The 12,654-nt window shown below is 45.8% G+C and overlaps 1 protein-coding gene across 1 annotated transcript; it reads right to left on the minus strand.

Moving 5' to 3' along the window:
* Nucleotides 1–915: 915 nt before the first annotated feature.
* LOC141612599 (mavicyanin-like) lies at nucleotides 916–3,587 on the minus strand. The gene is made up of 2 exons (XM_074431410.1): nucleotides 3,449–3,587; nucleotides 916–1,316 (listed from the first exon to the last, which is right to left on the minus strand). Exons 1-2 carry the CDS (start codon nucleotides 3,585–3,587, stop codon nucleotides 916–918), a joined length of 540 nt encoding a protein of 179 aa, XP_074287511.1.
* Nucleotides 3,588–12,654: the final 9,067 nt, after the last annotated feature.

Consider the following 12,654-nt stretch of genomic DNA (forward strand, 5'->3'; position numbering starts at 1 on the left):
TGACCACTTACATAATAACACACAACATGTGGGATGGTGCGGGTTATTATTCATGCAAAAATGAGATTATTTGACCCGTCTACATCTTTAGACGGATACACCCGTCTACAATGAGACTAATTGATTTTTTTTTTAGCTCAACTTCATTTTGCTTAAATTTATCTAAGAAAATAGTTAGCATATTGTTATAATACATTTTTTTTTTTATGTTAATGAAGTTATCATATTAATAAAAATTGGAAAATATTTTTTTAAAGCGGGCCTAGCGGGCGGGCCATTGGCATTTCTTTTAGTCCATACCCGCCCATTAATTATAGCAGGCCAATTTTTGTTATCTGTTACCCGATAATTTAATATATTTTTATGTCCAAGCCCGCTATTAAGCGGGACGGGCCAAATAGGTCGGCCTGCACTTGATCAGCTCTTAGGGTGACCCTAGGACCTAGGTGATAGTGTGATACCAAGTCTCGGTATCAACCTGTCACATGCCCTTATGAAAGATCTTATGTAAAGGTATGTGAGAGGGTGTTATCAAGACTTGATGCTAACTAGTGACGTTATTTCATTTTCCTTGTCAATAAGTCCGCTATTATTATCAACTACTCAGTGGCAGAGCGATATATAGGTTACATGGATCTTGAGATCTCACATATTTAAACGTGACGTTTATATTGTTACGTTTTTCTGTAATATGATTATTTTAGGCAAATGATATGAGTCAGAAAATAACCATAAACTTTGAATTCTAACTCTACCACTGAAATGTCCAGGTCCTCTAACAACTGGATACAAACAAAAAATACGTTTTAAAATAATTACTTAATTTAATACTCGAAATATAATAAATAAAATAATCCATATACATTAGACAATGAATCAATCAATTGACATAGGAGTATAATAATTCTAACACTCTCAGAATGCAAGAACAACAAATGCAGAGACGAAAAACATTAGGAAAACATTAACATTGCTGCCTAGGTCAGCCGAAGAGGGCTGTGCAGGCGGCAATGAGAGCGGAGATTCACTAGGACCCGTCAAAGGCGACCCAGGCATAGTCGAAGGAGGCATGCCTGGCAATGTGACAGGGGATGTTGCAATTGCAGAAATAGTTGATGGTATAACATTGACTTCTAATTTCATGCCCATTTTACAATGACCCGGTACGCCACAGATGAAGTATCGCTTTCCCGGCTTTTTTAATGGGACGACAGTTTTACCACTGTTGTCTGAAACGATTGCATTGCTTGTTTCGCAGGCATCGTAGTCTGATTTTGAGACTTCAAGTACGTCGTGGGATTTCGAGTATAGGAAAACTGTTGATCAAATCCAAATGTTAGTTACTGTATTGGAAAATTGTTGATCAAATCCAAGTCGTTGAGTTTTTACACAAAGTTGTTGAGCTATTTTACAAGTTATTAAGTTATTTTACGAAGTTATTTAGTTTAATAATTATTTTATTAAACTCAATAACTTCGTAGCATAACTCGATAATTTTGTTAATAAAACTCGACAAGTTTGTAACAAAGCTTAACTATATTGAATAAGTTGTATATACATTTAGTTGTATAATACGTTAACTGATCTTTTCTAACAATATAATGGACCAATTCAATTTTTATAAAATAATAACTAAATTAAATATTATTATAATACTTATTTATTAATTTTATAAAATATTTTACATTCTTTACACGTTTTTAAAAACTACCGCCTTTTCTAAAAAATTTCCTGCAATAGTGTCGATTGATACATCCAATTTGGAGATATATACAAGCTGTAAAAATCTGATAGTAATTTAAACTAGTCATTATTATGAATAATGAATAATTGATGCACTCTAATCACTTGTAAAGACTGTAAAACGTGCTCATCTATTATTGAGGTCCTACTATTATTAATCCTATTTTTAGATGCATCTAATTTAGACAATAATGTATGTTTCTAAGTGAAATGTTGTTAGGATCGGGATTCTACTTTGAATCGTTGGGGGTAGGATCGAATCGCTAGAATCGGATCGTTGAATCGTAAGATTCTACAAATTTACTAAATATGGTTTTTTATTTGGTAAAAATATATAATTGAACATCAAAACACTTATTTATACACAAAATATTGATAATTAATAAGTTTAGTATCATTTCATGAACATGTTTCTACAAATTACATGAAATTTGGATTTTACGATGTTATTATATAAAAATATATTTTAATATGTTTGTTATGGAGTCGGATCGTAGATCGTAAGATCGTAGAATCGTATTATGATCCTACCTCTAGAAAATTTCGAATAGATAGAATCGTAAGATTCTACAAACATGATAGAATCGTAGGATCCGGGATCGGTCAAGCATTTTTAGATCGTAAAATCGTAGAATCATAGGATCGAATCGGGATTCTGACAACAATATTTCTAACCTTACTTGAATTTAAATCCCGTTAACATCATATTTACTTATTTAGTTATTTACCATATAGTTCTCTCAACAACAAAACATTTAAAACTTAAGCTTTATACAATAGGAGGAGAAAGTCACACAATTATGGGCCCGGCGGCCGGCTACCATGTTTAATACTACCTCCATTCAACTCTACTTTACCTATTTCATTTTTGAACACTATTCACGAGTGAGTATTCAGTTTCAATTTTCTCTCTATACGTAAGTGAAAATATATTCATGTGAAATCTTGTTTGATTCGTCTTTACGAGTACATTAAAAATATCTAACTTTTATATTTTTTACAAATACGTAGCTAACGATATTTAGCGCGTAAAACACGCGTTGGCAAACGTGAAAAAGGAAAGTGGTAGAGTGGAGTTGAATGAAGGAAGTACATGTACTGATGTATGAACCCGAGACATGACCATTGAAAGAAAGGAGAGTTCGTTTTACTAGCGCAACAGCCAACAGGGTTTATTTATACCCTCTTAGTTCGTTAATGTGGGAGTGTCAAATGTGGAATACTCACACGTGACATCTTACCATAGATTAGAATTATCTTACATAAACATATTTACGGGAAAACTCACATTATTTAACCACGCCAAAAATAATTAAGACGGAGGGAACATTACATAGGCCATAGGGGCGGCTCCTTAAGTGTGCAATTTGGTCCTAGGAACCGGGGCCCAACAGAATGAGGGGCCTCCTTTAATCACAAATTCATTCATTATTGTAAATTTGCAACTATTCATTTCGTTGTAACAATTTGTACGGAGTACAAATTGTTACTGTAGGCCCCACCTTCTCTTTTTACTAGCAGTGTAATTTGTTTACGGGGACTATTGACATAAAGTAGGCTAAAATAAAGTTCAAATGTTTTTGTAACAAGAATCACAAAGATAACATTTGGGACCTAAAATAAAATTCGGAACAGCGCCTCCAAATTCTTTAGGCCGCCCCTCAATTACATAATGGAATATTAATTAGAAAATGAAGAATCTCACCTAGTTTATCACCGGCAACAAACTTAATAGGTTTCACCCATTCTTGCATTTTAGTTCTTTCATCCCAAGCACCCTTAGGATCACCCACAACATAAGTTTCCGCCATCGAAAACCGAACAATCATGGCACAAACAGCCATTGTCATCAAAAACTTGTGCATTCTCATTTTACTCCCGTTTGTATATTTTTGACAAAGTATATTTGTATAGGAATGTTTTAGCATAGTAAAGTTTATATAGTGCTATGCATGCAACATACAATGATACAAGTCTTTTCATTCTTATTATTATATTTAGTAGTGATTAATTGCATTATTATTTGGGGCATCTTATATGATTGATTAATAATGAAATAAAATATGACAGAGAAAACAGAAGTTATACAACTGTATGTAATGTGTTTTCCTTTGACAATTTGTCACCGACTTCGTTGTTTAGATTGATCTATCATTGTTGTTAGCTTGTTATTGTATAGGTTGTATATGATGAAAAATTTGTGAATTTTAATCTAATTGCTTGTTTTCTTTGGTGTATACCATCTGATTTAGTTCGGATTTGAGTCGGGTTGAATTGGAAGGACGATAAAGCTCTCCCTCACGACTCACGAGTCACGAGTATTAAGTGTTGGAATATAAACCTACATGTGAGTGTCTAGGCACATTTAATTTGCTTGCAGGTTCTAAAATTAAGTATTTGTTAGGATATTATCTTGTGGAATATCCTTGGATTGTTCTCTAAGGCATTCTCCTATATATTGTAATCGTCTCAGTTAATAATGATCACCTGATTATATCGCCTTATATCGTCTTACACCGTCTATCATGGTATTAGAGCCAGTGTGACTAAAGGTAGTTACAGGTTCAAATTCTGGCAGCCTCCAATAACTCACGAAGTGGACTTTCAGCACATGGTGGTATGGGGGAGCCTGTGCACTAACCACTCTTCGAGCCCAATGGGCATTCGAGTGAGAGAGCGTAATAGAAAATAAATATTGTTCCGGGTGTAATTCCAGAGCAGTTATTTGCTACCACACTTGCTTATAGAATGACGTCTTTGATCGAATCCTTCTCTCGGTCTCTCCTGAAACAATGAACAAACTGCGGGCTCGGCTTTGCACCGAACGTACTCACTCCGACGCTAAAGTCAATAAACTTAAAGGGATTAAGTTATGTGTTACTTGGCGAAGTATGTATTGTAGAGAGATAAGGAAGATATTATCAGATTATGAGGTGTTTAGGTTAAATTGTGGATCCTTTCCTCAATGAGAGTTGAGGAGTATTTATAGACTTCCACCTTTTGTCACGTAGTGGCCAAGTGGCTAGCAGGTGGAAAGACTGATGTACCCTCGGCCGAGGGACCCATGGTAGGCCGGCGGGCCCTGTTGACTCCATGCCGAGGGGTCTTGGATATGAGTACGCGGATATGTGCCCCGGCTGGCTAGTCGCCGTGGCCGGGACATAGGTGACTGGCCGACAGGTTGCGTCGGTGAGACTGTCTAACTCGTTGACTTGCTGTGGATATCTTTGACCTTGCTCAATATGTTGACTTGGTCAGCGGGTGCAGAATATGCCCCATTAATTTGCCCCCAGCGTAATCTATGCCGTGGTATGGACCTTCGATGAGTGTTGAGCGTATTCTGCGCAAGTAAAAATTTTCTGCCCCGGCTTCCTCTACCTCGGCATGGCTCTGTTCAGGCCGTACCACATCCCCCCTCCACATGGATGTGTAATGGACATCAAATGTGGAAGAGAAGATGTCGCTGGCCGGCGGGTCCAAGGTTGAGAGTGGCGGATGCTTTGATTGCCCCCGGCCGGTGCTGCCAAGCTTGGATGATCAGCTGGCCGTTTGGCAAGTAGATTATTTAAGGAGCGTGTCGAAGAAGATTCGTCGATTGGTATTCTGTCAAGGAGCGTGTTGAAGAAGCTTTGCAACTGTTTGTCGATTGACATTCCACGGCTGCATGCTTGACACGTGGCTCAGTGTTGATTGGTTGACGCTTCATGGGCTTTGCCCTGATTGGTCGGATTGAGTGGGCTTTGCCCTATAAATAGGAGAGTTAGCCTTTGAATTTGGCCTTCCAAATTCATTTTCTCAAAAAAATTTCTCCTTCAAAAAATTTCCTTCTTCTTGCTTAATTTTCTTTGACGAAGCTTCTCTCTATTCTTCGAAGCGTTACTCGGCGTAGCACTTTTTCTTCAAGGTAAACAAATAAATTTTCCAACTTTTTAACTTTTTAAGTTTTTGTTGTAAACATGTCTTCTCATTTGACGCCGGACTAGTAATCCGCCCGGGGGTTCCCGTCGCGTCTTGATGAGGAGGAGATACTAGACGCCATCCCGATAAGGTCTGGGGGCCCTAAGTCTCCTTCTCCCGAAGTTGATCCGAAAGCTTTGGAGAATTGGGAGGATGATGATGATGAGAGGGACGATGATGCCGATGACTTTGATGATGACGGTGATGACATTTTTATTTTACTATTTTTTATTTGCAAGGTATTCAAGAGGTCAATTTTTTTTGGAATTGTATTTTTTTTGAAGATTTTAAAACAATTTTTTCATTTAGATGTTAAATATTTGTAATCACTTTCTTGAGATCATTTAAAATAATTAGATTATATTAATTCAATCAGATTAGATTATATGGAGTATTAACTCAAAATCGTTTTTTTCGGAGTAATTTTTCAGATCTTGAGATGTTTATTTTTCAGAGCTTGAGATTCTAATGTTTTAATTTCTATTATGAGAATACTAGTATAGACCCCGTGCAATGTATACACGGTATCTGTAGAGTTTTACTTTTCTGATGGGGCATATTCTGCACCGCTGACCAAGTCAACACATTAGACAAGGTCAAAGATATTCACAGCAAGTCAACGACTTAGACAACCTAGCCGATGCAGCCCATCGGCCTGTCAGCCTGGGTCCCGGCATGCCAACCTGCCAGCCGGGGCACATATCCGCGTACTCATATCCAAGACCCCTCGGCGGTGGGTCAACAGAGCCCGCCGGCCAGCCATAGGTCCCTCGGCCGAGGGGTAGATCAGTCTTTCCACCTGCTAGCCACTTGGCCACTTGGCCACTACGTGACAAAAGGTGAAGTCTATAAATACTCCTCAACCTTCATTGAGGAAAGGATCCAATCCAGAAATATACAACTTAACCTAAATACACTATTCATCTGGTATAATCTTCCTTATCTCTCTACAATATATTCCTAGCCAATTAGCATACAACTTATACATCTAAGTTTACTGACTTGGGCGTCGGAGTGGGTACGCTTGGCTCAAAGCCAAGCCCTCAGTTCGTTCATTGTTGCAGGAGAGGCCGAGAGGAACGATTAAGGCCAAGGGAGAATCCAACTCAAGACATCATTCAACAAGCCACGGGTGGTAACTATACTTGCTCTGGAATTACACCCGGAACAATTGGCGCCGTCTGTGGGAAAGCGCATACTAAAAGCTAATAAAATCCCTTAAAAACACAAAAACCCACCCAAAAAGCCAAGAAGATGTCGAAACAGCAAGAGGTGTTCGTAACCGACGAGCCCCTCCACCCAGATGATACCTTCAACAATTCTGGAGTCATGCAGCCCTCCACCGGCGGAGTGATCCAACCGGAGTTCGGGATGCCAATAACACCAGATGCGCCGCTGCCCGCCAACCAAGTCACCCTCATGGGACATGTGGTCGACGTGGCATTACTAAAGCAACTTCTAGACCTCATTGGTAGTACGTCGGCTCACACTGTCACACCGACAAGAGCGGCGGAACCCGCACAGGAGACCAGGGCCCAGAATGTGACTCCAAGAGACTTGAATGGAGCGCTAGAAGAAGTTGGCCCTGTCAAAACGCCGGAAGAGCCCAGAATGCAAGTGGTGGACACAAGTCCTGACCGCGCTCGCGGGGGGACAGCGTCACCGCAGCAGCCACGAGGCCTGCCCCGGAGAAATGAAAGAAGTCCGACCCATCAGAGTCGGAGAAGAAGAAGCCCGACTCGCCAGAGTCAGGGAAGAAGTCCTACCCGCCACGGGGAGAGGAGCCGAACTAGGGACGTGAGGAGCCGATCGCCGCGTGCCGTTCGACACGTGGTCAGACAGCCCCTCAGCGACTATGTCCTAAAAATCCAGGTGCCAACTAAGCTCAAGTTGCCGCCCATATCATACAAAGGGGAAGGTGATCCAGCCGACCACGCTGAGGCTTTCGAGTCTCACATGTCGGTATGGGAGCAGCCCGATGAAGTGTGGTGCCTAGTTTTCCCAACAACGTTGCATGGGATGGCTCAAAGTTGGTACAAGGGGCTTCCCGACGGCTCGGTGTACTACTACGCCGACCTAAGGGACGCCTTTTTAGCCCAGTACTCTTGCAACAAGAGAAGGGCCGTGGAGACATCGGACCTCCTAACTATCAAACAGGAGGGGGGCGAGTCTCTACGAAGCTACATGAAGAGGTTCGACGGAAAGGTCCAACAGATTCGAGAGATTAATCCCGGCGGCGGCCTTCGCGCGATGAAGGGCCTCCCAAGGGGAGATCTGAAAAATGAGCTCATCAAGTGCGGAGGCCTGGGCTTGGATGCCGCCAGGAAGATGGCCGACCAAGCCATTAAGGTGGAGGACTACCACAAGACTTGGGTAGGCCCCAGCGAGGCTGAGCACTTAGAAAAGAAGAGCCGCCGGGGGGATAATCCGGATGAAAGACGCCGTGACGACAATAGGTCACGGCCCGATGAACGACGCCGTGAGAATAATAGGTCACGGTCGGACAAATCTGCCAGGAGACAGGACTCGACGGGCACCGGGTGGAGTTCGGGAACGTACCACCAGAGGCGGTATAGTGACAAAACCCCACTCGTCGTGTCAGCCGCCGAGGTCTTTGCCCTGAGCAAAAGCGAGGGCCAGAAGTGGGAGAAACCCCCCAAGCCAAAAAGTGACGGTGACACGAGCCAGTACTGTGAGTACCACGGCCACACCGGCCATTTAACCAACGACTGCCGGCATCTAAAGAATGCCATTGAAGAGCTGATCCGGAAGGGGAGCCTCGGCAAGTACGTTGCCAAAGGCCAAAAGACTGACGCCGGCAGCACGGGTAAGAAATCCGTCTTCGAACGGATAGGAGTGATCCATGTTGTCATCGGGGGCAACGAGAACGGAGGGTCCGCTCATGGGCACAAACGACACCTGAACGAGCTATATCAGGCCATCAACTTTGTGCCCAACACAGCGATCCCCGCTTCCAACATCCCCGATATAACCATCGGAAGGAAGGACTACGAAGGAGTCATCGCTCCTCACAGCGACCCACTTGTAGTCAATTTGGACATATCCAACCACCTGGTCAAGAGGTGCCGATTGACACAAAGCGCGTACACGAACATCATGTTCGGGAGTGCTTCCTCGGCCTCTACTGAAAGTCAAGGACTTGAGCCCCCGCACCAACCCACTATACGGCTTCTCGGGGCCGGCCTGGTGCCACTGGGATCAATCGGACTCCGTAACGTTCGGCGAAAAGAAAGCGGCTAAGAATGTCCTAGCCGAGTTCGTGGTCATCGACGGCTCGTCCGCCTACAACGTTCTCATAGGCCGAGTCACCCGAGCGAGGCGACGCGATAATGTCCATCCGGGCCCTAACACGATGTATGTCTCGGACCGGGGGAAGCGCATAAGCTCGTCTCCAAAGACGAGAATGACGAGGTGGTCAACGTCCGGATAGCCGCGGAGGATGCAACATGCAATCCCTCAAAGTGGCAAAGAAATCGAGAAAAAGGGAAGGGTCTATCCTTACAACAGGAGGGCGACCTCATGGATGTAACTAGTGGCTGACTAGGCCATTAGGACGCTGGTAATCTCGGGAATAATCTATGTAGCGGCGGAGGTGTCCAAAACAGCTGTGGGCATCCCGACGCATGTTTTTACCTAAATGAAAAATCATCCAAGTCTTTCATCAGAATGTTCGCTCTTCCCATAGTCACTAGGAAGCAGCAGACACCGACTCACACTGTCATACCGACAAGAGCGGCAGTCTCTATGAAGAAACAGGCGCCGTCGCAGTCACCCCAAGTAGTAGACGCCACGGCCGTCACCCCAAGAGGTTTGACGCCGTCGCAGTCACTCCAAGTGGTAGACGCCACGGCAGTCTCTATGAAGAAACAGGCGCCGTCGCAGTCACCCCAAGTAGTAGACGCCACGGCCGTCACCCCAAGAGGTTTGACGCCGTCGCAGTCACTCCAAGTGGTAGACGCCACGACAGTCTCTATGAAGAAACAGGCGCCGTCGCAGTCACCCCAAGTAGTAGACGCCACGACCGTCACCCCAAGAGGTTTGACGCCGTCGCAGTCACTCCAAGTGGTAGACGCCACGGCGATCTCTATGAAGAAACAAAGGCGTCGTTAGTCACCCAGTAGTAGTAGACGCCACGGCCGTCACCCCAAGAGGTTTGACGCCGTCGCAGTCACTCCAAGTGGTAGACGCCACGGCGATCTCTATGAAGAAACAGCGCCGTCGCAGTCACCCCAAGTAGTAGACGCCACGGCCGTCACCCCAAGAGGTTTGACGCCGTCGCAGTCACTCCAAGTGGTAGACGCCACGGCGATCTCTATGAAGAAACAGCGCCGTCGCGGTCACCCCAAGTAGTAGACGCCACGGCCGTCACCCCAAGAGGTTTGACGCCGTCGCAGTCACTCCAAGTGGTAGACGCCACGGCAGATCTCTATGAAGAAACAAAGCGCCGTCGCAGTCACCCCAAGTAGTAGACGCCACGGCCGTCACCCCAAGAGGTTTGACGCCGTCGCAGTCACTCCAAGTGGTAGACGCCACACAGCGTCTCTATGAAGAAAACAGCGCCGTCGCAGTCACCCCAAGTAGTAGATGCCACGGCCGTCACCCCAAGAGGTTTGACGCCGTCGTGATCCTCCAAGTGGTAGACGCCACGGCGATCGATAACAAGAAGCGAATGCGAGCTCACACTTTGTCACACACCGACAAGAGCGGCAATCATCGACGCAGGTGATACGCGCGGAGCGTTCACAATGCCTTAGAAGCGTTAACACAATTGAGACACGCACTCTAGACCGCCTCGGCCAAGCCGAGGCGGGAACAAAAGAGACACTCAATTAATAACGGAAGGAGACAACCGCATACAAAGACGGAGACGCTAAAAGGGCGATCGAAGCTCAAATACTAGCGCAAGGAAAAGAAGTGAAGTAAAAACGAACTCTTATTAAATATATTCAATGAATTACAAGAAATTACAAGCATAAGCCAAAAGACAAAAGGTTACAGATATTATCTCCCTATGTCCGTTGTTGCTCGCCATCGGCGCGGCGCACTTTCTTCGATGGGTAACCCGGCGGCTCCTTAGCGACCTCGGCTTCAAAGCGGCCTCGGCTTTAGCCTCGGCGGCCTCGGCCGCCTTTGCCCGCTTGGCTTCCTCCTGGGCCTCTTTAAGCTTTTCACCCGTAGCGCCTTCTCGGCGCCGCCTCCTTCTCTCGCCTTCGCCCTCACCGCCTCTTTAGCCTTCTCCGCCACGGCCTTCTCCTTGGCTTCGAGCTTGTCATCAAGCGACTTGTCATACCTGTCCCACGGAAAGGAACCATCAAGAGGGAAGAGCTCCTCAATCACTTCCCTAGCAGCTCCTTCGGCTAAATCCGGAATTCAAAGCACACATGTTAGGGAGCATGACGGTTTGGAGCATCTCAATGTCCTTCTCCTTTTGCCTAATGACGGCATCTCTGATCCGAACCACCTCCTTTGGGCCTTAAACAGGTCCCTGGATTCATTCCTCTGCTGGAGGTAGAGGTCGGCGTGCCTACGAACAAGTGTACACTTCCCAGACTTAGCGCTTGGGCTGCCGCAGACCTCGGCCTTGGCTCTCTCAAGAAGGACCTCCTTTTCAACGTCCCGCCTAAGTTTTCTTTCGGCCGAGAGCGCCCTCTCGGCATTCCCCCTAAGCCTCTCGCTCATTGAGAAGATCCTGCTTTGCCTTCGCGGCCACCTTCTTAGTGGCATTAAGCTCAAAAGCGGATTGAGCCAAGGCCTTCTCCTGCTCTACGATACGAGCACCGGTAAGACCGTTCCACCTCGCCAGCTCCTTGATAAGCTCCGTGCCTTCATCTATGAGTTGGGAGAAGGAAACCTTCTGGGATGAGGAAACAGTGATGACATTTTGATCACCTGTCAGAGGCGGGAGAAGGAAACCTTCGGGATGAAGGGACAAGTGGTGACATTTTGATCACCTACTGCGGTGGGAGAGGAAAACCTTCTGGGATGGAGAGTCCGCGGTGACGTGTTGATCACCAGCACGCACAGAACTCCCCTCCACTTGCTGCCCAACGGGAGCGGCGGACGACTGCGGTCGATCTACAAAATTTAAAGTAAGCATAAGTATCGACATACGCAGACATGCCGAAGAGCCTGCCACAAGCAGCGCCTAAGGAACCGGCTAAATCTGAAGCCACAGAAAGAACAATACCGTGCTTGGCCTTCTTGGCCGAAACGCGCGTCTCCTCGTCAGCAGCAGAATCAACGGTCGCGGTAAAGGCCGTCTGCTTTCTTTTACGGACAAGGGGCGACCCCTCCTCCTCGTCGGAGTCATCCCCGTTGGAGATACAAACAATCTCCACCGTCTTCTTCTGAACAGGGGGGATGGAAGGCGGAGCCGATGTCGACGCCACCACCGCCGAGGACTTCGTTTTTCGCGTGTGGCGCGGCACGTTACTAACAACCTTCGCCTGGGTCTCCACCGCACTTAAGCTTTTCAGCCGCTGCTCTATGAGATCGGTCGGCGACCTCCTGCGGTCATTGGGGAGAGCTTTGGGATGTAAGTTAGCAACGGTCTTATCTTTGTTCAGTCCCATTCTCGGAGGATATCCTCGCAGTCCGGTCCAAAATGGCTGCGAAGGAAACGAAGCAAGAGTTAAGTAGAAGAAATAAATCAAAGTTCAAAGACACAAGAGAACGGTGATGGGCCTCACACCGACCCCACTCACCCTGCGCTAGGGCCGGTATGAGGCCGACATGGCAAAGCGGCTCATCCTGAAGAATGATCTGCGTTGGAGGAATCCATCTTTTCGGCAGCCCACCCTTGTCTACCTCAAAAAGCCGCATTGCCAGCCTCTCGTCCTCCGAGAGAAGAACCCCGCCAAAGATCCATTTTGAGTTTCTTCCGGAGACCCATCCTGTCATGCTCCGCCTTAGTCTCACACCGCAAGTTAACTT

The sequence above is a fragment of the Silene latifolia genome, chromosome 11 (assembly GCF_048544455.1).
Source record: "Silene latifolia isolate original U9 population chromosome 11, ASM4854445v1, whole genome shotgun sequence".
Lineage (NCBI taxonomy): Eukaryota > Viridiplantae > Streptophyta > Magnoliopsida > Caryophyllales > Caryophyllaceae > Silene > Silene latifolia.